General features: G+C 44.8%; 1 protein-coding gene across 11 annotated transcripts in view; it reads right to left on the bottom strand.

Annotated features, from left to right (window-relative positions):
* Positions 1-4,121: 4,121 nt before the first annotated feature.
* Positions 4,122-27,009, bottom strand: part of FGF18 (fibroblast growth factor 18) — a 248,047-nt gene continuing 225,159 nt past the window's right edge. For all 11 annotated transcript variants that reach the window (XM_082216520.1, XM_082216523.1, XM_082216518.1 and 8 more), the window contains one exon: positions 4,122-5,196. In XM_082216520.1, the coding sequence (XP_082072646.1) occupies positions 4,930-5,196 (267 nt within the window). In that variant the 3' untranslated portion in view covers positions 4,122-4,929. The remainder of the gene's footprint in view (positions 5,197-27,009) is intronic.

Genomic DNA, 27,009 nt, shown 5'->3' with positions numbered 1-27,009 from the left:
CTCTGGAACATCAGAGAACAAATTCGCTTCATCTTTTATGTGACAGCCCATCAAACATTCTCGTCCACTTCTGTCATTTCGTTTCTTTAGAATGGGTTGCATCCAATGTTGTACAAGCAGGGTTGTTCTGGAATAACTGGATGGTCTTGCTTTTCCCACCCCAGTGCAGCATTTTGTGTCTTCCTCCCCCCCCAAAAAAAACCAACAACAACCCCTCCCTTGGAGGTCAGAGGAAAATCCTGGGGTGGGGTGCTCGATCAGGATGGAGGAACTGCAGGGATTTTTTTTGGGGGGGGGAACTGTCTCGCATAGTCGAAATGTCTGTCCATTCACACCGGGCTCCTTTAGATACAACCAAATGTTTTCTTCCCAAAATGCTTTAAATTCACCTGAGCCAAGGAATCGGAACAGAGAAGAAAGCTCTGCCCATTCTGCTGCACTCACAGAACCTAAGGACAGAGGGGTACCTACATAATCTCACTTTCTTTTCTGCCCTGTCAGTGTCAATCAGTGGCGTAGTGTGGGGGGTGCAGGAGGGGGCCGGCCGCACTGGGCGCAACATCTGGGGGTTAGGGTTAGGGGGCGCAAATCCACGGGTTAGGAGGCGCAAATTACTTGCCTTGCCCCGGGTGCTGACAACCCACGCTACGCCACTGGCGTCAATCGATTCATATTTGTTTTCAGCACAATAACTGCTTCAGCATAGTTCCAAACCATTCTGCTAATAGCACCTTTATTTTACTGAACCTAGTTGGGGAAATCAGCACTGGAGAGTCTCGTCTCTCTTTTTTGAATATCTCCCCCACCTCTTCAGATTATTGCAGTGGCAGGTGGTCCATTTTTCTGTATTAACATCTACCTCCCTCCAGAGGCGTAGGAAGGTCAGGTGGTACCCGGTGCAGAAAATTTCTTGTCACCCCCCCCCAATTGATTTTTAATTTTTTTTGGCCTGCAAAAATGGTTTTACGTTATTTCATATTTTCTTACAGAGGAATGTGGATTCTGAGCCTCTGATAACAAGTAGGCGACTATGGACAGATACTTAAATCATCTACAGGATGGATTGTCTTTTTGTTTGTGTTATTTCATTTATATTTATTGTTTATTTATTTAATAAAATTTATTTTTTAAAAAAACCTGCAAAGTGCTTTACCAAAACAAAAACACAAAAAAAACAAAAACACCACAGCAGTAAAATCGAGAAAAATTAACAACCCTACTTTAAAACATACAAAAGCTAAAATATTAAGATTAAAACTACTTCAACTTCCTAAGCATCTAGGTATGCTTGCCTAAAGAAGAATGTTTTTAGCAGGTGCCCAAAAAGAGTCTAGCAAAGACACGTGCTTTGTTGAAATTTCAGCCTTCACTGTATAGGAAAACGGCAGAGTAAACAGCTGTTTTTGTGGGGGAGGGTCAGGATATTAACTGATATGCATGAAATTTCATATGTAGCTACATAATCCCTAGTGTGGACGCGGGTGGCACTGTGGGTAAAACCTCAGTGCCTAGTGCTTGCCGATCGCATGGTCGGCGGTTCGAATCCCCGCGGCGGGGTGAGCTCCCGTCTTTTGGTCCCAGCTCCTGCCCACCTAGCAGTTCGAAAGCACCCTTAAGTGCAAGTAGATAAATAGGTACTGCTTTATAGCGGGAAGGTAAACAGCGTTTCTGTGTGCTGCGCTGGTGCTGGCTCGCCAGAGCAGCTTCGTCACGCTGGCCACGTGACCCGGAAGTGTCTCCGGACAGCGCTGGCCCCCGGCCTCTTAAGCGAGATGGGCACGCAACCCTAGAGTCAGACACGACTGGCCCGTACGGGCAGGGGTACCTTTACCTTTACCTAATCCCTAGTGTAGTAAGATAAGACCTTTGGAGCAGGCATTTTTTTAAAAAGTTTTTTACGAACCACCCTAGTAGGGCAGTAATTGTTCCTTGGTCATTTGTCAACCCCTCCATGATGGCACCTGGAGCGACCCACCCCCTGCCCCCCCTTTCCTACACCCCTGCCTCCCTCTGGCATATATCCTAGCTGTGGTTGTTAGGATTTGGATGGACCTAATAAGTAAATAGAAGAACCACATGAGACAGGGAGGGAGGTGATGTCTATTGCCCACTTAGCCCAAGAGGAAGGTGAAACAGCAGCTACCTATCAAGATAGATCATTGGTCTGTTTCTCCCAGTGTTGTCTGGTCCAAACTGACAGCAGCAGTCCTTGGTCTAAGGCAGAGGTCTTTTCCAGCCATGTTGCTTAAGAGTCATTCAATCAGAGATGCCTAGTCAACCTCAACATTGACTTTGCCTTCAAAGCATGAGCTCTGCGACCGAGCTATGGCCCATGTCACTGCAACAGTATCATCACAAAGGCAACGTATGAGTCTCAGTTTCCCTTTCTTCCTCACCCCCTTCTCCTTTGACCCATGATTAGTCATCCTGAAGTTTCCAACGTAATTATTCTGCTGCCACATAGGTGGCCAAGCAACTCTGCCTCTTCCACTATTGCAGCACTACCACCATGCAGGGACCACCTTCTGGATGTGGACTTCCCACCAAACCCACAGCCCTTACATTGGTGGTTTTGGGGCTTGCATTATAGCCAAATCATGTACAGAAACCTTTTTTTTTTACATATAGATGGCTGCTGTTGCATCATGGTGAGGAGAGGGAAACCATAATTTGGGGTGGGAAATTACCTGAAGACCTTTGAAAAGAGAGGTGGAAATATGAGACAGAGAGGAAGTCACTGTGGTCTAACCCACTGAGCCTCTTGGGCTCACCAATCAGAAGGTCGACAGTTCAAATCCCCATGATGGGGTGAGCTCCCGTTGCTCTGCTCCAGCTTCTGCCAACCTAGCGGTTCAGAATCATAGCAATGCAAGTAGATAAATAGGTACTGCTGTGGCGAGAAGATAAATGGCTTTTACGTGCGCTCTGGTTTCTGTCACGGTGTTCCATTGCACCAGAAGCGGTTTAGTCATGCTGGCCACATGACCCGGAAAACTGTCTGTGGACAAACGCTGGCTCCCTCGGCCTGAAAGTGAGATGAGCGCCACAACCCCATAGTCTCCTTTGATTGGACTTAACCATCCAGGGGTCCTTTACCTTTTACCTTTACACGACTGAATAGTTTCCCTGATACAACAACTTCTCTCACTTTGCTAGGAGAATTGCTAACACCATATATGCATTCTGAACAATCACAAATATCTTTTTTTATTCTTATTTAAGGAAAATAAAGTTTATTTTAAAAGGCTTTTGACTAAGAGTGCATTTTAAACAAAGTACATAAACTTCCAAAGGCAAGCACAATAGCTTCCCCGACCCCTTTGTCACCTCGTCTGGCTGTCCCTTTGCCCCCGTCTTTGGGACACGGCTGCTTCTAGTGCACTCCCCATTATAGCTTACATATGGACTATACAGCTTACGCTGGACTTTCGCGTCAATCCTAAATACATTTACACTCAGAGGCAAGTGATTTGCCCAACCCCACCCCCAATGGCGCTTATATCCCCGTAAATGTCTTCTCAGAACGGGGAGGAAAAACTGGAGCCATTTGCAGAAGGTGGCAACGACTGACACGCTGATCATCCTAACACACATTTAGTCGGCGGAGTCGATTTAACACAACCCTCCAACAGCGTCTCCTGTTCTTAATGACAGTTCTTCCCAACACTGGTCGGCTCCAGCTCAGACAGAGGAATCAAGTCACCTCTGGCTGCCCACCTAGGGCAACTGAAGGAGTGCCATGAGTGAACCTCACAACCCTGCTAAGCATTAAATACCATGTTGTGCCCAGGGCAGCTTGGCCCAGGCCAAACAAGGTGTCTGCGAGAGCAAATACATAAAACAAGAATCCTTTGCCGCATTTTTAAACTCCGCCCATACTTCGACAAGGCAGGACATTTTGCAGGAAGTCAAAATTACAGAATTTGAAAATAAAAAATCCATTCTACAATCCAGGAAAAGAGCAATTGAGCTCCTGGCACGTCTGATAATAAATTCTGAACTCTAGTCTGGCTAACCTAATCCCCGTGAACTCATCCCCAGGCAGCAAGTGTCGTTCAGTGAAAAGCTGAGGTTGCGGGAGGGAGAGGGGGAAATGTGTGGACAGCAGTAATACATGTATGTGTTTTAAATAATTCTTTTTTTAATTGTTGAGGCAGTAATACTTGGTTCATGGAACTGCAATATACAGAGAGGTGAAATAAATAGCTTATATATATAATATATATTTATATATATAATAGAGCTGGTTTTAAAATATTCCCTTATCATTGGTGTATTAGGTTATTTTACTTAGTCACTTGAAGTTCGATAGCAGCATTCTCCAGAAGTGAGCGAAACAATTGCAGGATCACAGAGCCGTGACACCTTATGTCGTCAGAAAGGGTTACAAAGGACTGAGGTACTGAGCCCTCTACGGAAGCTCAATGACTGATTTGCAGACCATCTTGTCTCGGTCAAGATCGCAGCAGACAAGAAAAAGAGATCACCGCAACACCAGAGAATTATCCAAGTTGTTTCGGGGACTTTGGGAAAGATGAGCGTTGGTTTTCTTTGGTTTGTAGTTTTGGTTTCTACTCTTATTTTAAGGTGAACTCGTTCCCCTCTAGGGATTGGCTTGGAAAAGTCACCCATTCCAAAAAGAGAATAAAGCACCCATAGGTCAATCCACAGAAGGGGGAGGGGAAGGGGGGAAGTCAATTTAAATAGAGCCATTCATTTTTGTTTGTCTTCAAGTCACAATAAATCTTTTACAGCTTCCCCAGTGGGTTTTTCTTTTCTTTTCTTTTTCAATCCAGTCTTTTTTTAAAAAAAAAAAATCAACACAATGTACAAAAATAGAGCTTCTCCCTTATTTTTAGTGTAAAAATATTTCTCTGGAACAGTCTATCTTTTGTAGTTCATTTGCATGACACTGTCTTTGTCTATCTTTTAACTGGGGTTGGTGGGTCGTATTCGCCTAGTCCTCTTGGTCACTGTCGTATACTTGAAAGGTTTCTGTAATTCCACTTGACCCTTTGGGTATCTTTTCATAAAATGAACGTCTTGCTGATTCTCCCGTGTCTTGGGCCCTTTCCGGGGTCTCCCCTTTTTGGTGAAGCCGACGTACCAGCCCGTGTACTTTGCCGACATCAGCGCCGTATAGTTGTTCTCTAGGACCTTCTCGATGAAGACACACTCTTTGCTGGTGCCGTCCGGCTGAAAATGAAATAGGAAGAGAAAGTCAACGAAAATGGCAAATGGTTCACACAGCCAAAATGATTCAGGTTTTAAATGACAATTTTTGGTTATATTCTAGTGATCAAGATTTAATATACATTTTTAACTGCTGCTATATCTGAATTGTCTCTGTTATACCCAATTGCAATTCAATGTATTCCTGTTGTGTTTTATGATTTTCCTGATATTAAGTGAGCTGGAACTGGTCTGTGACCGTAATAATAAAATTCATTCGTTCGTTCACACAGCCAATTGACCAAAGTACACTTCATTCTGGGAACATCAATGGCAGTGCCCACTCCTATAGCTGGTTCTATAGAAGGAGAAAAGTAGGGCGATTTGGTCTTGTTTATTATGTTATTATCCCTTCTTTATTAAAATTTGTATACCATCCTATACCCGCAGGTCTCAGGGCAGTTCATGGCATGAAATCAAAATATAAAAATGCAAAATACATGATAAAAACAAAAACAAGAGCAACCCAATAATTCCCCACCTCCCCAACACATTTTAAAAGGGCATTGGATGTCAATTAGCCAAAGGCCTAGTTGAAGAAGAACAGTTTTGCCTGGTGCCTAAAGGTACCGTATTTTTCGGCCCATAGGACACACCGGCCCATAGGACGCATCAAGTTTTTTGGGGGGGAAATAAAGAAAAAAAATTATTTCCCCCCCCCAGGCGCTTGTGGGGCAGGCAGCAGGGAGAAGCGCTCTTCTCCCCGCCGCCCGCCTTGAGATCAGGTCCGAGGACAGCAGGGAGACGCGCTGCGCCTCCCCACTGTCCCCGGAGCTTGCGGGGCTGGCGGCAGGGTCTCCCCGCCGTCAGCCTCCAAACCACTTCGGGAGACAGCAGGATGGCGGCGTTCCGCCTCCCTCTGTCCCCCGACTTTGTGGGGCTGGGGCTCTCCTGAAGCCTGGAGAGCGAGAGGGGCATTCGCCCCATAGGACGCACACACATTTCCCCTTCATTTTTGGAGGGGAAAAAGTGCGTCCTATAGGGCGAAAAATACGGTATGTAATGAAGGCGCCAGGTGAACTTCCCTGGGGAGAGAATTCCACAAATGGGGAGCCACTGCAGAGTAGACCCTGTTCTTGTGTTGCCACCCTCCAGACCGCTCATGGAGGAGGCACAGAAAGAAGGGCCTCAGAAGATGATCTCAGGGTCTGAGTAGGTTCATATGGAGAGAGGAGGTCACTGAGGTACTGCCGTCCAGAGCCATTTATTCTTATTCTTATCTAATAAGAAGGGCTGCTTGTATGTCATGATTGCGTGTTAAGATCTCAAGACCTCCCCCAATAAAGCTACTTCTGCCCTGCAAAAGGAGGTGGTGTTGAGGGCTTCACGCCCCCACCACGCACGCAACGGCTGGCCTCAGCCTCCACACGATTGAGGGAATTCCTGGCCATGTATATAAAATATATAAAAAAGGATGTCACATAGAGGAGGGAGAAAGGTTGTTTTCTGCTGCTCCAGAGAAGCGGACACGGAGCAATGGATCCAAACTACAAGAAAGAAGATTCCACCTAAACATTAGGAAGAACTTCCTGACAGTAAGAGCTGTTCGACAGTGGAATTTGCTGCCAAGGAGTGTGGTGGAGTCTCCTTCTTTGGAGGTCTTTAAGCAGAGGCTTGACAACCATATGTCAGGAGTGCTCTGATGGTGTTTCCTGCTTGGCAGGGGGTTGAACTCGATGGCCCTTGTGGTCTCTTCCAACTCTATGATTCTATGATTCTATGTCACTCCCTGGACAGCCAATCAGCTGGCCTAGGGACGTGGCCTGCTCCATTTAATGCAGACACGGCCAGTGATCTCCCTCTTTTGCTTCCTCCAGTTGCTCCGGTTTCCCACCCTCCCGCCCTTTAAGGTTTTCGCCATTGACCTTGCTATGGACCTCGGTTGGTCGCCGTTGAGGAGCCTGCTCGGAATTTTTTCCACTTGGCAAATTGGCACCAGCCACTTGGTTTTTTGCCTACCTTGTAGCAAATCATCACAACTTTCTTGGTATTGGCGGTTAGGCATTGGTATTGGCATTGTTATGTCGATGAAGGGGGGGGGAGGAAGCGCCATCCCCTGCCCTTCATCTTGAAGGGTAGTCTGATAAAGGATTCCGGGGGGCGTGGCCCTGTCCGAAGCCTATGGAGGTGAGGGCCTAAGGCACGCCCCCAAGCGGTAACACTGGGGGAGATCCTAGTTGGTGTGCATCAGCAGGACTCCCCCTACTGGTGGTTAACCCTCTCAGGACTTCCAGCAGTTAGGACCAATGCCTAAGCCAATACTGCTCATCACCTGTAACCAATAAAGCTGTGGCCTTATTTAGCCCATTAACCTTAATTATTGTGTCATGTGTCTTTATTTCCACTGGGGGGGGGCAGGAACTCGCCATGCAAATAAAGACACAATTGACACAGAATTTAGTTTAAGGTTATTGGCATAATTTTGGTTACAACTTTATTGATTACAGATCAATGAGTGGCTTGTTTAGGCATTGGTTCCCGACTAGCTGCACCTGACCTCAGCAGGGCAGCACTGACAACTGGACACCGGCAGAGGTCAGTACAGGTAAACATCATGGGGGAGCATTGGACCAGGTGCAGTCTCAAGCTCACCCCCCCCCAAATGCTCCCAGGGGCTCTGGCGTGGCCCTAACCCCTGGAAGGGGATCGGACAAAAGCAAGGCGAGCCCCTGGATTCCTTTAACAGAATATCCTTTCACGCACTGGAGGGGCAGGTGTGATAACCTCTCCTCCCCTCCACATTGAACCAATGCCTAACCGTCAAACCTTACAAAGTTGTGACGATTTGCTACGCAGCAGGCAAACCCCAAGTGGCACCAGCCAATCTGCTAAATAGGAAAATTCCTACTGGGCCCATCCCATAAACAGACGTCCCACGGTGGCATAGCAAGGTCAAAATGGACCCTAAATAAAGGGAGGGTGGGCGGGTGATCCAATGCACGAGGTGAAAAGAGGAAGCTCAACGCAATGTGCAACGGTACATGCATGAAGAATCCCAATGGCCAGAATTCTTCCAGCAACCAAGGGACCACCAATCAGGTTGTTGCGGCTATCCAATCGCTCCCACCCACACAAGCGGTGAGATCCTGATGATCTCACTGCAACACGTGCTCTCTGTGAGGAGGACACGATTTCTGTGGGAGTGCAGAATAAATTAAGCCTCTTCCTAATTTTTTCCTGTTAAAAAGCAAGTTTGTAGCCTTTACAGCTATGAAAGAATGCTTAAAAGTGTTAGGGTGAAATGCCAGCTGAACTATTAGAGGTCAAAGAAGGAGCCATGTGTGTTTTTTGGGGGGTGAGGGTGGGGTCTCAGTAGTTGGGGGAGTTTCATTGGCCTGGCTCATTTATGACTAGCAAAACAGTATTTATGAAAGAAAAAAAAATCGCATCACTATATGGGAGCACAGAGCAGCTAGCGATACCGTTTTGCATACTCAGCAGTAGAACTCTGTAAAATAAAAAGACGATCACAAAATCAGATGTAAAAGCAATAAAAGAGACAGCAAAAGCTGTAGAACCATTTAAAATAATGCCAGTTATACTCAAAAGGCCCAATCAAATAGAAAATAGCAACAAGAACAAAATGCAGAATATATTTTGTGAACAATGGAAAATTCATGCAACTGTCCATAACATACACAGATTGCAGAATCTAACTGTTCTTCAAGCGGAAGTTTGATTGCCTGGCCACATAATGTACCTGGCTTGTCTCTTTGTTTAGCACAGAGTATACACAACCCTGCATATAAGACTGTTACAATAAGTATAATATAGTCAAACCCGAAGGCTCCTTTTGACTGTTATTTGAAAATCAGTCCAGCACATCATGCATGAAATTGTAACTGCATCAGGGCTGCCAAGCATGGCTGGAGAGACAGCCAAACATGTTAGGTCTGTAAGGATCTGCCTCCACGGCTGGCTGTTTCCTCCTCTGCTTAAATTTCATCAAATCCTAAGTGGTTGTAATCATATGTGAAGTTAAGCTTGAAATAAAAAGTCTCCTGATGTGTCTTGCTTTTTTAAAAATAACAAAACTGTGTATTTTCCGCTAAATATCTGGGTTTGGAGACAATGAGCAAAGAGTTCTGCAACCCCAATGATCAGAAGTTGAAGTACAGTGGTGCCCCGCAAGACGAATGCCTCGCAAGACGGAAAACTCGCTAGACGAAAGAGTTTTCCGTTTTGGAGGTGCTTCGCAAAACGAATTTCCTATGGGCTTGCTTCGCAAGACGACAATGTCTTGCGAGTTCCTGCTGGGTTTTTTTCCTCCCCCCCCTTTTTCTAAGCTGCTAAGCCGCTTATCAGCTGATCCGATCAGCAGATAAGCCGCTAAAAGCCGCTAATAGTGCTAATAGCGCTAATCCGCTAATCCTTCAATGGGCTTGCTTCGCAAGACGAAAAAACCGCTAGACGAAGAGAATCACAGAACGGATTCTTTTCGTCTTGCGAGGCACCACTGTACTGGAATCAGGCAAGGTTAGGGTCTGTGCCTGGAAAATGGCATTAGCCACCAAAAGTATGAACTGAAGTGAAGAGATCAAAGTCAGCTCATGTATTTAAGGAGCAAATGTTGGACTTGCTTCAGATAAATTTAATAATTGTCTTGCTTTGTGCTGAATAGCACAAATGGATTTCAGGATTTGTTTCTGCCAAATTGAAGCCAAGAAAAAAAAATTTGTTCAGCATGCCTCTGGAATGGATCGATTGCTTCTCTACCGGAAATATACAGGGGAGCCATAGTGTTATGATTCCAAAGATCTGGAGCAATCTGTCATCTCTCCTTTGCTCTGACAACTTAGCTCAGTCAAGCTTTTCCTAATACTGCCAAATCAGCAAACTTCAAAACTATGAAAACACTACCATTGCTGACATGATTGCTATCTTTTGAGTCCTGGATTAAATGAGGTTTTTTAAAAAAAGAAAAAGAAAGAAAACAGAATAGAAGAATTGAGTCAGATCTCCATACAAATATAACCAAAATGCAAATTCAATCAAATACTGGTCTAGGACAAATGCTTAGTACCTTTACTGGAAATGAAGGATGTCTCAAATCAGGCTTGTTCAAGGATTATGCCCTTAGCACTTCCACTTTTAGAAGGAAGTTCAGTAGAAAAAGTGTTCTTGATTTCTCCTAGAACCAGTCTCTGGTTTATAACTCAACTCTCCTATCCATTAAGAATGTTGTGCATAGGTAAAGGTAAAGGGACCCCTGACCATTAGGTCCAGTCGTGGCTGACTCTGGGGTTGCAGCGCTCATCTCACTTTATTGGCCGAGGAAGCCGGCGTACAGCTTCCGGGTCATGTGGCCAGCATGACTAATGCTGCTTCTGGCGAACCAGAGCAGTGCACGGAAATGCCATTTACCTTCCCGCCGGAGTGGTGCCTATTTATCTACTTGCACTTTGGTGTGCTTTCGAACTGCTAGGTGGGCAGGAGCAGGGACCGAGCAATGGGAGCTCACCCCGTCACGGGGATTCGAACCGGCGACCTTCTGATCGGCAAGTCCTAGGCTCTGTGGCTTAACCCACAGCGCCACCCGCATCCCAATGTTGTGCATATATCCATGCATTTAAGACTGCAGTGTTGCCTGGGAAGCAATCCTGTTGAACTCAATGGGGCGAACTTCTCAGTAGACATGTATAGGATCGCCCCGTGCAATCCTTAATTAGTATATAATAAGATTGTAAGGACGTGGTCATGCTGCAGTTCCCACGGCCACCAGCAGGCGGTCCCATGGACTGCTGCAAGATGGCAGAGCAGCAGACAGGTTTTGTAGATGTGCACGTGAGCAAGGAAGCAGGTGGTTTAGGCAAGTCACAGAAGAGCAGCAAGGACAGGCTGGGGCAGTTTCCCAGAAGCCACCTTGCCCTGCCGTTACTGCACACCTCACACTGATAATGTCATTTTAGCCTCATTAGCAAAGGAGGTCAAGGAGAAGAGAAGATGCATCAGATCAAGAAGGTTACTGCGGAGGTGCCTTCTCCTGCCCTGCTTGCTCCTCTGAAGTTTGCCTGAGCTATGATTTGGCCAAGCTGGCGGGGGGCAGGGGGCAAACAAGCAGGTTGGTGGGTGAGCTCAGAGGAGGGAACCAGAGGCAGGTGGAGGTAGACAGGCTCGTAGGTGGAATGAAAAGGTTCAGTGTGCCCACCTTGGAAGAATGGCAGATGCAACTAATAGACTACATAGAGATGGCGGAAATGACTGGCAGAATCCGAGACCAGGGAGAGGAGTCAGTGGAAGAAGACTGGAGGAAATTTAAAATTTATTTGCAGAAACACTGTAAAATTTTTGAATGCTGATGACATTGAAATGAATTGAAGGGGCTCTAGCAACAAGGCAAAAAGTATGAGGGGATTAATAATAGAATATGAATTTGCTGAACTAAATTTAAAAAGGGATACAAAAATGGGAGACGCGAGGAAGTCAGGAAAATAAGTTAACTAAAGTGGAGATAAGAAAGAGGGAATTTTTGTTTTTTTTATATGTGCTTTTTCTTTTTCTTTTTTGTGTTTAATGTTTGTATTTTTGTATTTTGTATTTTTGTATTCTTGTATTTTGTATTTGTTTTGTATCTGCTTTTTTGTTTTTTCCAACTTTTCTATTGATAAAAGCTAATAAAATATTATTATTTTTTTTAAAAAAGGTTCAGTGTGAGTTGGGCTTGCAAGCCTTCCTGCCCACCTGCTGCTGTCGCTGCCAGGAAGGAGGGGAACAACGGGGAGAAGATCTTCCCTCCATCATCATCAGCCCCCATGCTCTTAAACATGGCAGCAGCTGCATATGAAAATGCACTCTTTCTTCTGTCTCTGCACAGCAGAGGTTATATTTTCTGAGAATCCTCCGGAAAAAACAACTCTCAAAGGACCTGTTGATGGCATTTTATACCATTGTACTGTGGAGAGTCTATTAACTTATGGTCTCTGTGTGTGGTTTGGGAGCTGCACGGTCAGGGGAAAAACAATGCTGTCCAGGGTTGTAAAGACAGCAGAGAGAATAAGTGGGTGCACTCTTCCCACCTTGGATCAAATCTATTCTTCCAGGTGCCATAAGAAAGATGCAGAGATAGCGCAGGATAGTGCGCACCCCGGAAATGATCTCTTTCAGCTTCTGCCTTCTGGTAGAAGGTACAGGGTTATAAAGACTAGGAGGTCCGTTCTTAACCTGAAACTGTTCTTAACCGGAAGCACTACTTTAACTAATGGGGCCTCTAACTGCTGCCTTGCCACCAGAGCACGATTTCTGTTCTCATCCTGAAGCAAAGTTCTTAACCCGAGGCATTATTTCTGGGTTAGCAGAGTCTGTAACCTGAAGTGTATGTAACCTGAAGTATATGTAATCCGAGGTACCACTGTATCTGACTTTAAGAAGACATCTGAAGGCAGCCCTGTTTAGGGAATTTTTTAATGTTTGATGTTTTAATCGTATTTTTAATATTCTGTCAGAAGCTGCCCAGAGTGGCTTGGGAAACCCAGCCAGATGGGTGGGGTATAAATAATGAATTATATCATCATCATCATCATCATCATCATCATCCTAGAAATACTATCTCGTTCTTTACATAGGTGAGGAAAATCCAGCCGAACAGGCCAAGGAGGCCTCTTTACTCAGACCCGTTCAGAACTGTGATAAACTTGAATCAGTTCAGAACTGTGATAAACTGTAACTTGACTCCCTAAAAAAATTAATCAATGCATATATGTAATTTGAAGGAGGAAATGGCACATCCTTTATTGATGTCAGTTGTCTTTGTCAAATGAGAAGGCAGAAGGAATTTCAGTTCTTGAACATTAGTTTTGCAATGACTAGCATAGCAAGGGCTGGAGGGAACAGTTTTAGGGCATTTTCCCTGGCAATGAAAACAACAAGCTCAATGCCAATATATACACCTGTGGTGCAGCCACATTCGACATTGCTGAGCATGCTCAAAGCTGCTTCCTAAGTACAAAGAGCTCTGGGTCAGGTAGTTTACAGATAAACACTTGGCATCATTTCCCTGGGGTCCTGGTGGCTTGGATGTTGCCATGGCAACACTATTGCATGGGAAATCGGGTCCTCCCTTAAAGAGACCGGTGAGACTGGGAAACCGACACCCTGTGCTGTGGGTGGGTACGATTGGTCAGCCACAACACCCAATTGGTAAGGCCCACATAGCTGGGTGCAATCTGGCCAATGGGACGCAGTCCAAACAGTTTGAGGGACCTATTTATGCCCATGCACGTGACCCAGAGCTTCCTCTTTCGGCGCGTGCATTCGGAACACCCGCCCACCTCTCCCTACTTTTAGGGCTTTGTGCTTGACCTTGCTATGCCGTCATGGGACAGGGGCACGGCAGGAATTTCCCTACTTGGCTGATTGGTTGTTGCCATTTGGGTTACGCCTGCCTTGTAGCAAATCGTCACAACTTGTAAGCTTGCAGATAGGTTCAGGTGATAGGGATGGGAGAATGATCTCGCCATCCCTATGTGAAGGGTATTCCGTTAAAGGAATCCAGGGACTCGATGGTTTGGTCAACCCCTGAGAGCGGGTTGTGCCCATGCCTGAGTCCAGGGGGACATTTGGGTGGCGGAGTTAGCCCGTTCCCGGCTTTCCGCTTATCCAGGTGTTCACCCTTGGCTGACCGATGCTGGTACCCTGGGTCAGCACTACCTGCGTGGCAGGGAACTAGTCGAACCAGAACCTATGCAACCAGTCACTTTCTGAAATAAATAAAGTTGTGGCCTAAATTCTGCCAAAAACCAAAACCAAAATTTGAGTCAAGTGTGAATTCATTTAGGAGGGAGGTTTCTGGGCCTGAACACGCAAAATGGCGCTCAATTTGTAACGTTAAGCACATTCTGTTCGGCACAGGTTCATCTTCTGAGACAGGGAATTAAGAAATTTGGTACCATCCCGTAAGATGGTAGGTACCACTTGATCAGGATATGATATCAGGAAAGGGAATAAAGCGGTATTTACCATGAACCATGCTGGATGTTGCTAAAAAGAATAACAGTGATGAGAGAAGAAAGTATTTGACAGTCATTGTGCACCTAGATGAGCCTGCCATGGGCAATGTTACTCAGTACTTCAATTATGGGGAGAAAGCTTAGGAGATCCTTCTTGAAAGCCATCAACTCTGACTCCCTCCAATTAAAGCCAAACCATGCCTATGTAACCTACTAAAAGCAGCAGCTGGGAGGGCACATAATAATAATTTATTATTTGTACCCCGCCCATCTGGCTGGGTTTCCCCAGCCACTCTGGGCGGCTTCCAACAAAGATGAAAAATACATTAAAATGTCACGTATTAAAAACTTCCCTGAACAGGGCTGCCTTCAGATGTCTTCTGAATGTCAGGTAGTTGTTTATCGCTTTGACATCTGATGGGAGGGCGATCCACAGGGCGGGCGCCACTACCGAGAAGGCCCTCTGCCTGGTTCCCCGTAACTTGGCCTCTCGCAGTGAGGGAACCGCCAGAAGGCCCTTGGCGCTGGACCTCAGCGTCCGGGCAGAATGATGGGGGTGGAGACGCTCCTTCAGGTATACAGGACCGAGGCCATTTAGGGCTTTAAAGGTCAGCACCAACACTTTGAATTGTGCTCGGAAACGTACTGGGAGCCAATGTAGGTCTTTCAAGACCGGTGTTATATGGTCTCGGCGGCCGCTCCCAGTCACCAGTCTGGCTGCCGCATTCTGGATTAGTTGTAGTTTCCGAGTCACCTTCAAAGGTAGCCCCACGTAGAGCGCATCACAAAGTGTAGGGGTACAGCCTTTTGGACAGGGCCCTGCAGGATCTGATTTCTTTCCGCAGGGCCTGTAAGACAGAGTTGTTCCGCCTGGCCTTTGGCTTGGAATCAACTTGATCCCCTTCCCCTCTTTCTTTTTTCCTTTCTCCTTCTGTGATGGAACTTCTATTTGGGGACTTCCCTGGCTTTTTTCTGGCCCGCATAGGACCAGTCTGGATAGTTAGCCTTGGTGAAGACTTGACGTTTTCATCTCCCAAAAAGTTTTTGATTTGAGTTTCCACTGAAATAAGGCTGCATTTTAATGTTGTATTGTAATCTTGTTTTTTAAGTTTTTAGTTTTAAGTATTTCAATCAATTGTTTTTATGCCTGGTGTTAGCCGCCCTGAGCCCAGTCTTGGCTGGGGAGGGTGGGGTATAAATAAAACTACTTATTATTATTATTATTATTATTATTATTATTATTATTATTATTCCCTATAATTTGAACATGGCCAATGAATATTAGGGGATGTGCCATCACATCTCTCTGACACCTCTTATATATTCATTGTTTCAGAACAACCTCAATGTCGGCAGAGAATAAATCTTGGTTGTTGTTATTATTTTTGGAAAGGGGTTATTTTTTCAATTGCTACCGGGCAATGAGGTGATAAGTCTGTACGGCTGCCACTTTTTTTAAAAAAAAACAACAAGATAACATTGACTTTATGTTACAACATTGTAATGAGGGATATCTATAATGGGGATAAATTACGCACGTTGATGGGTCATATCCGACAGGAAGGAAACGGAGTTGAAAAAGAGCGAGTGCCCTTTGAAAAGTCCCCTGGAACACTTACTGGATTGTTTGTCCGAAGCATTTGGTTAATTATCTCTCCGGTAGTAAACAAGGAACATCTTGAACTGAGACTAGGCAAACCTGCCGAAACATTTGCTACTCTTATATTTACATTCCGCAAATCGGCCAGCTCCTCTCCTCACCTTTTATAGTCCAATTTGGTCTGCTTGGAGCTTTGCTTTTACGTTTTAGGTTCTCTAATCTGGAGGATCAAAGGACAGTCTGTTGTGACTGCACAAATGCTCTCTTCCAAGCAATGCCTTTGGTTGAGGACGCACGGCAGAATTTCTCTTAAACTATGGGGCCATCAGAAGGGTATCCACATTTACTCTGAAGGCAGTCGTGCAGATTTCACAAGGACTTGCTCCCAAGTTGAGGGGTTGTTGGTATTTTTGGTGGGTGGGGTAAATTCATTTTTTTTAAAGTAATTTTTATTTGCGTTTTTACATACAATTCAAAAAGAATAGGTAAAGAATATAAGAATTGTAAAAACAAAACCACAACAAACTAAGGAAACAGAACAAAACACCTAAAGACTTCTTCTCCTTCTCTGTTATCCTTTCTTTTCCCTCTCCTCAGTGTATTCCAAGTTACAAAGTTCTACTGTTCTTACTAGTTATCTCCTACTCCCTCTTATACTGCTGAATTTATTCAACTCCTGCTAATCTGTTCACTTGTTTATACTGGTTTTTTAAAAGGGTGGGTGGTAAATTCAGTTCAGTTCACTTTTTAATATCAACTTGCTCCAATTCACGCTTCTCCAAACAGCATGCAAAGCAAAATGTAACAATCCTTCAAAATGTACGCTTCTCCAAATTTTGAGATGCACCTGTCTAGCGAGATGAATCATTTACAAAAATGCAAATATGTGAGGGAATTGCATATATTAGTGAAAATAAAAAATGAAAATGTGTTGCATGAAGAAGAATTCATTGCACAATGTGCATGTTGGGCAAAACTGCATACACTAAAGTGTTTATTAGGAAATGTGCATGCTTAAAAAGCTGGTGGATTTTCATGAGGGTTTTTGTTTGAAAAAAAGAAAAGAATTGCATACTTATGTACACCTTCCTCCCAACTAAGTGTACGTGAAATAGCAGTCTGAGTCAACGCAGAGGAAATGCAGCAGTGACAATGTTGTACTGACTTATTATTAAAAACAATGTAAACATTCAGCCGTGGGGACACGGGTGGCGCTGTGGGTTAAACCACTGAGCCTAGGACTTGCCAATCAGAAGGTCGGCGGTTCAAATCCCCGCGACGGGGTGAGCTCCCGTTGCTCGGTCCCTGCTCCTGCCAACCTAGCAGTTCGAAAGCACATCAAAGTGCAAGTAGATAAATAGGTACTGCTCTGGTGGGAAGGTAAACAGTGTTTCCGTGCGCTGCTCTGGTTTGCCAGAAGCGGCTTAGTCATGCTGGCCACATGACCCGGAAGCTGTACGCTGGCTCCCTCGGCCAATAAAGCGAGATGAGCGCCGCAACCCCAGAGTCGGCCACGAATGGACCTAATGGTCAGGGGTCCCTTTACCTTTATCTAAACATTCAGCCATCTTAGAAGGTGTTTTTTAAAAAATGGGAAGAAAAAGGCCTCAGCCACACTCACATCAAATTTGGCATGTGTGTGTCATGTAGCTGTTTTGAAAGATACAGAAAAGGACAGGGAAAACAATGCAGAACAAATCTTCATCTTGCAGCAGAAGAAAACAAGCATGGGTGGTTTGGGTTAGGACAAACCTAGACAGCATCTTAAAAAGCAGAGACATCACCTTGCCAACAAAGGTCCGTATGGTTAAAGCTATGGTTTTCCCAGTAGTGATGTATGGAAGTGAGAGCTGGACCATAAAGAAGGCTGATCGCCGAAGAATCGATGCTTTTGAATTATGGTGTTGGAGGAGACTCTTGAGAGTCCCATGGACTGCAAGAAGATCAAACCTATCCATTCTGAAGGAAATCAGCCCTGAGTGCTCACTGGAAGGACAAATCGTAAAGCTGAGGCTCCAATACTTTGGCCACCTCATGAGAAGAGAAGACTCCCTGGAAAAGACCCTGATGTTGGGAAAGATGGAGGGCACAAGGAGAAGGGGACAACAGAGGATGAGATGGATGGACAGTGTTCTCGAAGCTACTAACATGGGTTTGACCAAACTGCGGGGAGGCAGTGGAACACAGGAGTGCCTGGTGTGCTCTGGTCCATGGGGTCACTAAGAGGCGGACATGACTAAACAACTAAACAACAACAAAGACGATGGGGGTAATGGACTGTCATAAGCTGTTTAGCAAGCTGAAATTTGAACTTCCTGCCTTATTCTCTTCAACAGCGTACTCGCCACTTGCTCTCAGAATGTTCTGATTGGTGAAAAAACAGAGGTCCATCTGTGCTGTTTGTTTTTTAAGAAACTACCTCAGAGAACAGTGAAATCGCCCCTGACACTCAATAGCGTTTCTGTCTTCACCCTTATCTCCATTACTTAGTTAATGGATGTTGCTTACATTCTTCTCCACTTTAGCCTGACTTGCTACTATGGGGGTGATATGGCCTGGTTTGTGCCTGGGCCAGACTGAGGTGCCCAAAACTGCAGCGGTAGAATGGACCCAACTACTTGAGGCTGTGGTGCAGGAATCGTGTTTTTAATCCCCCACATACTGGAGTAAATATCTGAACTATTTGAAAAGCAAATGTAATAAACAGATAACGCTAGTAGGACCGCAAGAAGTTCTGTAAGGAGAACTATTTGAAATATTGCAAGAAAGAGTGTGATGAGAATTATCAGTTAAGGGTAATTAAAAGTAATAGAGAAATTAAGAAATGCAGAACAAGTGATAAAGAACGGAAAATCTTCAGAAGTTGTTGACGGAAGTCCAAAATATTGTATAAGATAAGTTATGTTAAATGATTGTTGGAAATGATATGTTAAAAAAACCAATAAAATGTATTTTTTAAAAAAGAAAATTGTTGAGGCCCGCTAGTGACAAAATGGTGGTTCAGGGACACAAAATGGTGGCAGAGACCAAATCAGTTGGCAGTTGCTGAAATCATTTTCTGCTGATAGCTAACCAATCTTTGGAAATGGCTACGTTCTTTGTCACTGCATTTTCCTTGCAGTAAGGGCTTCCAAAACTCAGCTTTCCTCAAGCTAAGTAGAAGCCTGCCCTGTCCCGAATTTAGGCAGAAATTGCTGATCGAAAGGCTAAGTTGTTTGATATTTCTTCCTCCCCACCCTCACCTGCCTCTCAAAGTATTTTTACCTATCTTCTGTAATTTCTTCTCCTACTCTCCTTTCACACTCAACTTGTATCTATCACACACACACACCCCCGCATGAAAAAAAACCCCTGCTATTTTATTTCATTCCTCCTCCCTGGTCCTTTTGTATTCATTTCTTCCTCTTATAATTGCTTGACGCTCTTATTCCTTTAATTGTAATTAGCACTTTTTAATTTGTTTATTAGCAGCAACAGTGGCAGCAACAACCTTTCATCTCTCATTTCTTTCAACACTTCCTCTTCCCATTCCTTCCGTCCCTTCTCTTAATTCAGCATGCAAGTTGCTGATGTTTGCAGTGGTCCAACCAGAGGTGATGACATGTCTAGGAGGTCGATCAGGCAAGTGAGGAAGCCCTGGGCAGGATGTGTCAATAAAACTCACCTGAAAGGTTGGATCCCAGCCCTCTGTTTGAAAAACACTGTGTTGGCTTTTAATCACAAGGTGCTTTTTAAAAAAGAAGAAAGTAAAAAAATGGATTCCTCAACTGTAGCCTAACATTTTGCAGTCTATTCAACCCCCTCAAGTTTCTACCACCACATTCTGCTACACATATAGGCCAGAAAGCAGGAGAAAGGGCTGGCTCCCCCGTTGGGCAGAGTGAAGCGGTGGCCTCAGGCAGCTGATTTGGGCTGACATGAAAGGACAACAAACTAATTGGTATCTGGACTCCCAAGGAGAAGTGCTTGTGGGATTTTTCTGCTAGACTTGTGTACTGTGCATCTTGACTGAGGGGGAAAGTGAGAGAGGGAACATTTGCTGCTTCGGGCAGCAAAATGTACTGAGCCAGCCCTGAGAGGAAAAACAAAATTGGATCTAGTTTCCCTTTCCTCACACGACGCTCTCATGAAAAGAAGCAAAAAAAGCTCTTCCTTGAGCAGATGTTACCTCCTGGGTCCAGAAGGGTACCTATGGATCAAACCCTAAAATTCTCTGTGCATTACACCAGCACCAGTATGTTCTGTGTACCATTATCAGATGTTTCAGGGGAAAGGAAGCGATTTTTAAAAATATATATATATTTTTAAAAAACCCAGCTCACTACGGCATCAGAGTAATAACAACTAATAAATCTATCGAAAATCTTGGCAGATTGTTGTGGGTGTCAGGGAAGATTGTTGATCTGGAGCTACATCTTTTGCATAATGAGGCCATTGCATCAAACTGTCATAAGAATATTCCGTTCTCAGCTGTCTGACTCCATGCCAAGAAAATCCTGAAAATATTACCATCGAGATTCCCTATGGCCTATGCATTTTCAGCTGCTTCATAGCACTGAAGGCCAGGCCATCCCTAGCAGTGAATGAACGCCAAGTGTTACTCATTACATGCATTCTTCCTCCAGCATGCTGGCCTCTGAACCTGAAGAATCCTCCGAGCTGCATACTCTGGAGTCTTGGCAGAAAACTCAGCAAAGATGTCGGAGGGGCACTGCAACAGCTACGCAGGCACAGAATATGCATTTGAATGGGGAACAAGGGAAGTCCTACAATCATGGCGTTTGACACCATCTTCATTTGTGCACAATATCCATCTGTTTGCGCAAAACTTTGCACAAGAAGAATAGTTTGGATTTGATATCCCGCTTTATCACTACCTGAAGGAGTCGCAAAGCTGCCAACATTCTCCTTTCCCTTCCTCCCCACAACAAACACTCTGTGAGGTTAGTGGGACTGAGAGACTTCAGAGAAGTATGACTAGCCCAAGGTCACCCAGCAGCTGCATGTGGAGGAACGGAGACGCGAACCCGGTTCCCCAGATTACGAGACTACTGCTGGCGAACCAGAGCAGCGCATGGAAACACCATTTACCTTCCTGCCGGAGCGGTACCTATTTATCTACTTGCACTTTGACGTGCTTTCGAACTGCTAGGTTGGCAGGAGCAGGGACCGAGCAACGGGAGCTCACCCCATCGCGGGGATTCGAACCTCCAACCTTCTGATCAGCAAGTCCTAGGCTCTGTGGTTTAAATCACAACGCCACCCACATCCCTTAAAAAGAGGTAGTTTATTTAAAAGAGAGACTCATAATAATTTATTTATACCCCGCCCATCTGGCTGGGTTTCCTCAGCCACTCTGGGCGGCTCCCAACAGAACATTAAAAACACGATAAAAGATCAAACATTTAAAAAACTTCCCCAAACAGGCCTGCCTTCAGATGTCTTCTAAAAGTCAGATAGTTCTTTATTTCCTTGACATCTGATGGGAGGGCGTTCCACAGGGTGGGCGCCACTACCGAGAAGGCCCTCTGCATGGTTGCCTGTAACTTCACTTCTCACAGTGAGGGAACCGCCAGAAGACCCTCGGAGGAGGGCCTCATGTAAGGTTCCTTGCATGAAAATCCTTGGGTGTACCTCTCTCCCATCAGCCCCATCTTGCCTAGCCAATGGTCAGAGATGATGGGACCCAAAGTTGACCCAAGGTTCAAGAACACTGATTTGGATGTAAGACTTCCACAGATCATTTAGTCCAGCCCTTTGCTCCAAGGCAGAATAGCCTGTCCTGAAAACATCTTCAACTAAATGCTCAGCTAATTTTACCATGAAGGATTAGGTCAGCTGGCATTGGACTGGTCCTCAGCAGTCATTTCTAATAACTTGTTTTGAATTTTTGCGTTAGCATTGAAATCACGGTCTAGGGAAGGAAAATGCTTGCGCAAGCTACCTGGAAGGTTGACAAATCATTACGGAATGTGCATTCGGGTGTGGAGTCAGACACACACCTCATTGAAAGCAATGAAGAACCCAGGCTGCATCCACATTTGGACGTATGGCAATGCATACCCCATTTACATTAGTGGTTCCTACAAGCAAGGTTCCTACAAGCCCTCTGAGAAGTTGCCACAGATACAAGCGGTTCCTACAAGCCCTCTGAGAAGTTGCCACAGATACAAGCGGTTCCTACAAGTCCTCTGAGAAGTTGCCACAGATACAAGCGGTTCCTACAAGCCGTCTGAGAAGTTGCCACAGATACAAGTGGTTCCTACAAGCCCTCTGAGAAGTTGCCACAGATACAAGTGGTTCCTACAAGCCCTCTGAGAAGTTGCCACAGATACAAGCGGTTCCTACAAGCCCTCTGAGAAGTTGCCACAGATACAAGTGGTTGCTACAAGCCCTCTGAGAAGTTGCCACAGATACAAGTGGTTCCTACAAGCCCTCTGAGAAGTTGCCACAGATATCTGGGACCATGAGGCCCCAATGCAGGAAACTTCCTGGAAACAAAAGGAGGAAGGAAGCACCTCTCTCTGAGCTGCACATTACTTTACCGGTATATATATATATAGCATCTTAGAGACCAACTAAGTTTGTTCTGGGTATAAGCTTTCATGTGCATGCACACTTCTTCAGATACCTTCAGATGCATGCACACAAAAGCTTATACCCAGAACAAACTTAGTTGGTCTCTTAGGTGCTAATGGACAATTTATTTTTATTTTTTATATATATTTCAACTGCGTCAGACCAACACGGCTACCCACCTGAATCTTTACTTTACCAGGTGTGTGTAGGGCTTTCCTTTCATTAGTGCCATACTTACGCATCCAAAAGGAAATTATAAGCTAAAGTGTTTCGTCATAACTGAATAGATTCCCCAGCGAATTCACAACTGAGCCATACAAAGTATCGTGTGAATCTAAGCAAAATGTCCTAGTGTTTTTCCTCCAATCGTTCTCTCTAACTTTCCTAGACCTTCGCTCATCTAGGAAGATATATTTGCCTTTTGCAACCACATTTAGTTTCGGAGATGGAACACTTATCGTTTCTAATTTGACAGACTTCTTGAGGTGTAACGACGAGTTGCTTCGCACTTTAAAAATGGGGAGGGAGCCCTGTATCTGCTTTCCAATGGTTTGGTCTCTGTTACCAGAAATGACTGTAAATATATGTTTCAGTCATGTATTTTTATGTCTGGGGGAAGAGACACAGGTTTAGAATTTTCACCCCAGTATTTGGGTTTGGAGTGCTGTCGATGCTTTTAAAACCATGGTTCCCAATGTGGGGCACACACCCCACAGGGGGGCAATTTGATTTTTAAGGGGGGCAATAGGAGATCACATTTTGAATAATAAGAATTATATGTCATGGGCCCTGCTTGGCATAGTTCATAGCATCTCTGAGTTATTCAAGCCCTAAGGAAATAGGCCCTGAGTGCTCACTGGAAGGACAGATCGTGAAGCTGAGGCTCCAATACTTTGGCCACCTCATGAGAAGAGAAGACTCCCTGGCAAAGACCCTGATGTTGGGAAAGACTGAGGGCACAAGGAGAAGGGGACGACAGAGGATGAGATGGTTGGATAGTGTCTTCGAAGCTACCAGCATGAGTTTGACCAAACTGCGGGAGGCAGTGGAAGACAGAAGTGCCTGGCGTGCTCTGGTCCATGGGGTCACGTAGAGTCGGATATGACAAAATGGCTAAACAACAACATATGTCATGGGGGCAGGCATCAGGATTTTAGAGATGGTAAGGTGGGGCATGGCAAAAAAAAAAAAAAAAGGTTGGGAGCCACTGTTTTAAAATGAGGAACATCCAAATGTGAAATCGCCCATCTGATGAAACAAGGGGCACCTTCTCCCATGTTGTCCTTTCCACTCAGTATGCCTTCCTTCTCTTTGTGAATAATAACAATTAAAAGAACCCTTCATTCTCTAAAGCTGAAAAGATATCGCTCCTATCTCCTTGATCAGGAAGCAGGGGGGTTCTTTTGTTACTGGGCAATATTAAATTATTTATTCAGTGTCATGTAGTTTGATGTGTAAGGCACACAGGTGGCGCTGTGGGTTAAACCACAGAGCCTAGGACTTGCCGATCAGAAGGTCAGCAGTTCGAATCCCCGCGACAGGGTAAGCTCCCGTTGCTCGGTCCCTGCTCCTTCCAACCTAGCAGTTCGAAAGCACATCAAATGCAAAGTAGATAAATAGGTACCGCTTCGGTACCTATTCGGTAAACGGCGTTTCCGTGCGCTGCTCTGGTTCTCCAGAAGCGGCTTAGTCATGCTGGCCACATGACCCGGAAGCTGTACGCCGGCTCCCTCGGCCAATAAAGTGAGATGAGCGCCGCAACCCCAGAGTCGGTCACGACTGGGCCTAATGGTCAGGGGTCCCTTTACCTTTACCTTTTAATTTGATGTGCACAGACATGGCAGTAGACCCAACCATGTTATGCAGGAGATCATGGTCATTCCTTTCCAAGGGACGATTGCTCTTTGGGTTTCCACAATGAAAGCTTTCTGTATTAATACACACACACTGCAAAATAGCCTCCATTTTAAAGCTCCAATGTAAACAATCCCAAATCCCTATTACCCTTCGACGAACGCTTCTGGCAGGAGTCAGTGTTAAAGTTTAGCCAGCGTAGTCTTTGGCATCAAGCAACAATTTGTTTGTGGTCCTCCAAAACTACAGAGATCCCCACCATCTGGTATTACTGTAGCAACTCTCTGGTAACTTTAAATGTATATTGGCTTAGAAAGCAGTTATCTCACCAGAAAATCTGAAAGTTTCCCAGTCAAAAACCTTGCTTCATCTGTTTTCATTGTATAGCGAGTTCAAGTTCAGACCATGCAAAGTGAGTGACTTATGTGCTTCAGGCCTTGATGTGAGCAGGGGGAAAACTGCTCATGAAAGATGCAGGGAAGGGTGGAAAGAATAAAACATTTAAAATTCCAAAGTTATCTCAAAAAATAATGAAAATATTAAGGTGATTTCCTGGATGGTTTGAATTTCAAGTCCTTGTGGCTTCTAAAGAAACCTTGAACAGATATGGGAAAAGTTAGGGAGCTAATTTGGTGTGGGAACAGTGTGCTGCATAATGTAAATGCAATTCCTTCATAGATATTAGCATTATATTTTAAAATAGATGAGTGAAAGAAGTTAGCAAGACCAAAAAACAAACAAAACCCTACAACCACAAAACTAGAAGAAAAGTCTGTAAGTTCCTTGATACAGTCAGTCCAATGCAAATGATTGTGCTGGAAAGGGAACTCTTTTATTTATTTCCCCCCAAATCACTTACTTGCTACCTGTGAAAGCCCCAGTATTTGGGGTGGTTTTATTCCATTTAGTAAATTTGGAGAGCTAGCCAGTAAAGGTCCATTGTCCAAATAATCCACTAGTGTCTTTGAGAGATATCCAAGGTCTGATCTCTAGTTTTTCAGCCAACAATGCTTCACCTTCTGGATCTCAAGCTGCTTACCTAAAATATAGTGGTGAAATTGGTACTACTACTACTACTACTAAACCTGTTACTATTTATTACATTTCTATTCCACGATTCCTCCCAAAGGAACCTAGTGTATTGTCACAGCCTACTGATTGTATTTGCTACAGAGCTACTGAAGGTTTCCTAGTGTCCTTTCTTGGCCGTTTGATGCCTGCAGGAGCAAGAACAAAGTCCTCTGGGGACCAAGTAGAGCTACATGGGACACACAATTTGTAGTAAGCAGCAGCAACTCGGAGCTGATTACCTGTGAGGGAGTCAAAGAAGGGCAGCTGGAGACAGAAGGTTTCACATGAAACTACATATCAGAACAGGAGATAAATTGCAGCACTACGGACAGCTCCAAGGCAGACAACTTGCTCCTACCACCCACCACCAGATCCAAACTGATGGTATCACAATAAAAAAATTCCTTCCAGTAGCACCTTAAAGACCAACTAAGTTAGTTCTTGGTATGAGCTTTCGGGGTATTACTCAGAAGGGTGGTGGGAATGGGAGATTGGCAGATAGCTGATATGAGCCTGTTGACGACTCTTAACGACTGCAATGGGTCTTACAGGAAAAGGCAAGGGGTGAGAAGGTGAAAAATGGCTTAGTCATGTATAATGAGATAAGAATCCAATGTCTTTGTTCAGACCAGGTCTCTCCATGGTCTCTCCCACCCTTCTGAGTAATACCCCTCCCCACCTTCTCACTATATAGAAGGATCTGGCAACTTCTGTTTCAGTGTATCTGAAGAAGTGTGCATGCACACGAAAGCTCATACCAAGAACTAACTTAGTTGATCTTTAAGGTGCTACTGGAAGGAATTTTTTTATTTTGACTATGGCAGACCAACACGGCTACCTATCTGTGATGGTATCACAGTGCAGGTTTTGATGCACCACCAAACCCTATCTTTCCTTGGAGCCTAGCATTCTGGTCTGCTATAGTTTCCAGGGAACTATACATTTCTCAGAATCATTCAGAGGAGTCATAAGTAAGCTTTGCAATCCTCTGGCATCTCAGAAAAAGAGGAATAAGTGCCCCTGGCATCCTGGCTGGTTGGTGAGGTTGTTCCTTAGGAGGGCTCCAGCTGCCTGCTCCACTGAGCTGTCGAACGTGGATCTGTGTTGCTTCCTTCCTGATCTGCTTCCCCCTTGCCTTGGATAAGGACAATTTGGACTTATCTAGTACAGTGCTTTCGAAGATGCTGTTGGGGTCTCTGCATTCCCTTTTCAAACTTCCTAGACCAGGCATAGGCAAACTCGGCCCTCCAGACGTTTTGGGACTACAATTCCCATCACCCCTGACCACTGGTCCTGTTAGGTAGGGATCATGGGATTTGTAGTCCCAAAACATCTGGAGGGCCGAGTTTGCCTATGCCTGTCCTAGACAGATCCATGGCCCCTAGCAATTGAACATGGCCTGTTAGCCTATCATAGGGTTGATGGCATTCTCAGCTAAACAGGAGCTCTGCTTTAAAAAGAAGGGGGGGATTAGTCTCCTGTCCCAAAATTCTAGGAAGGCCATGGCTTCTATGATATTTGAATACTGTAGATTATTAGCAGAGGGTGTGGATCATATAAATTTGATTAGCAGCCCATCATTCCAGGATAGCTCCCACCTAGTTAACCAGTGATGGTCAAGTCCTACAGAGAAGCAGACACAACTTGCTAGAAGCAAGGAATCTATTATTCCTGACCATCCAGCAGGATATTTCTGAAAACCCTCCATACAGACCGAACACAGGGACT

The sequence above is a fragment of the Podarcis vaucheri genome (assembly GCF_965113315.1).
Source record: "Podarcis vaucheri genome assembly, chromosome: 3".
NCBI classification, from domain to species: domain Eukaryota; kingdom Metazoa; phylum Chordata; class Lepidosauria; order Squamata; family Lacertidae; genus Podarcis; species Podarcis vaucheri.
The sequence above is the reverse complement of the archived record's forward strand: the minus strand, read 5'-3'. Positions and strand labels throughout refer to the sequence as shown.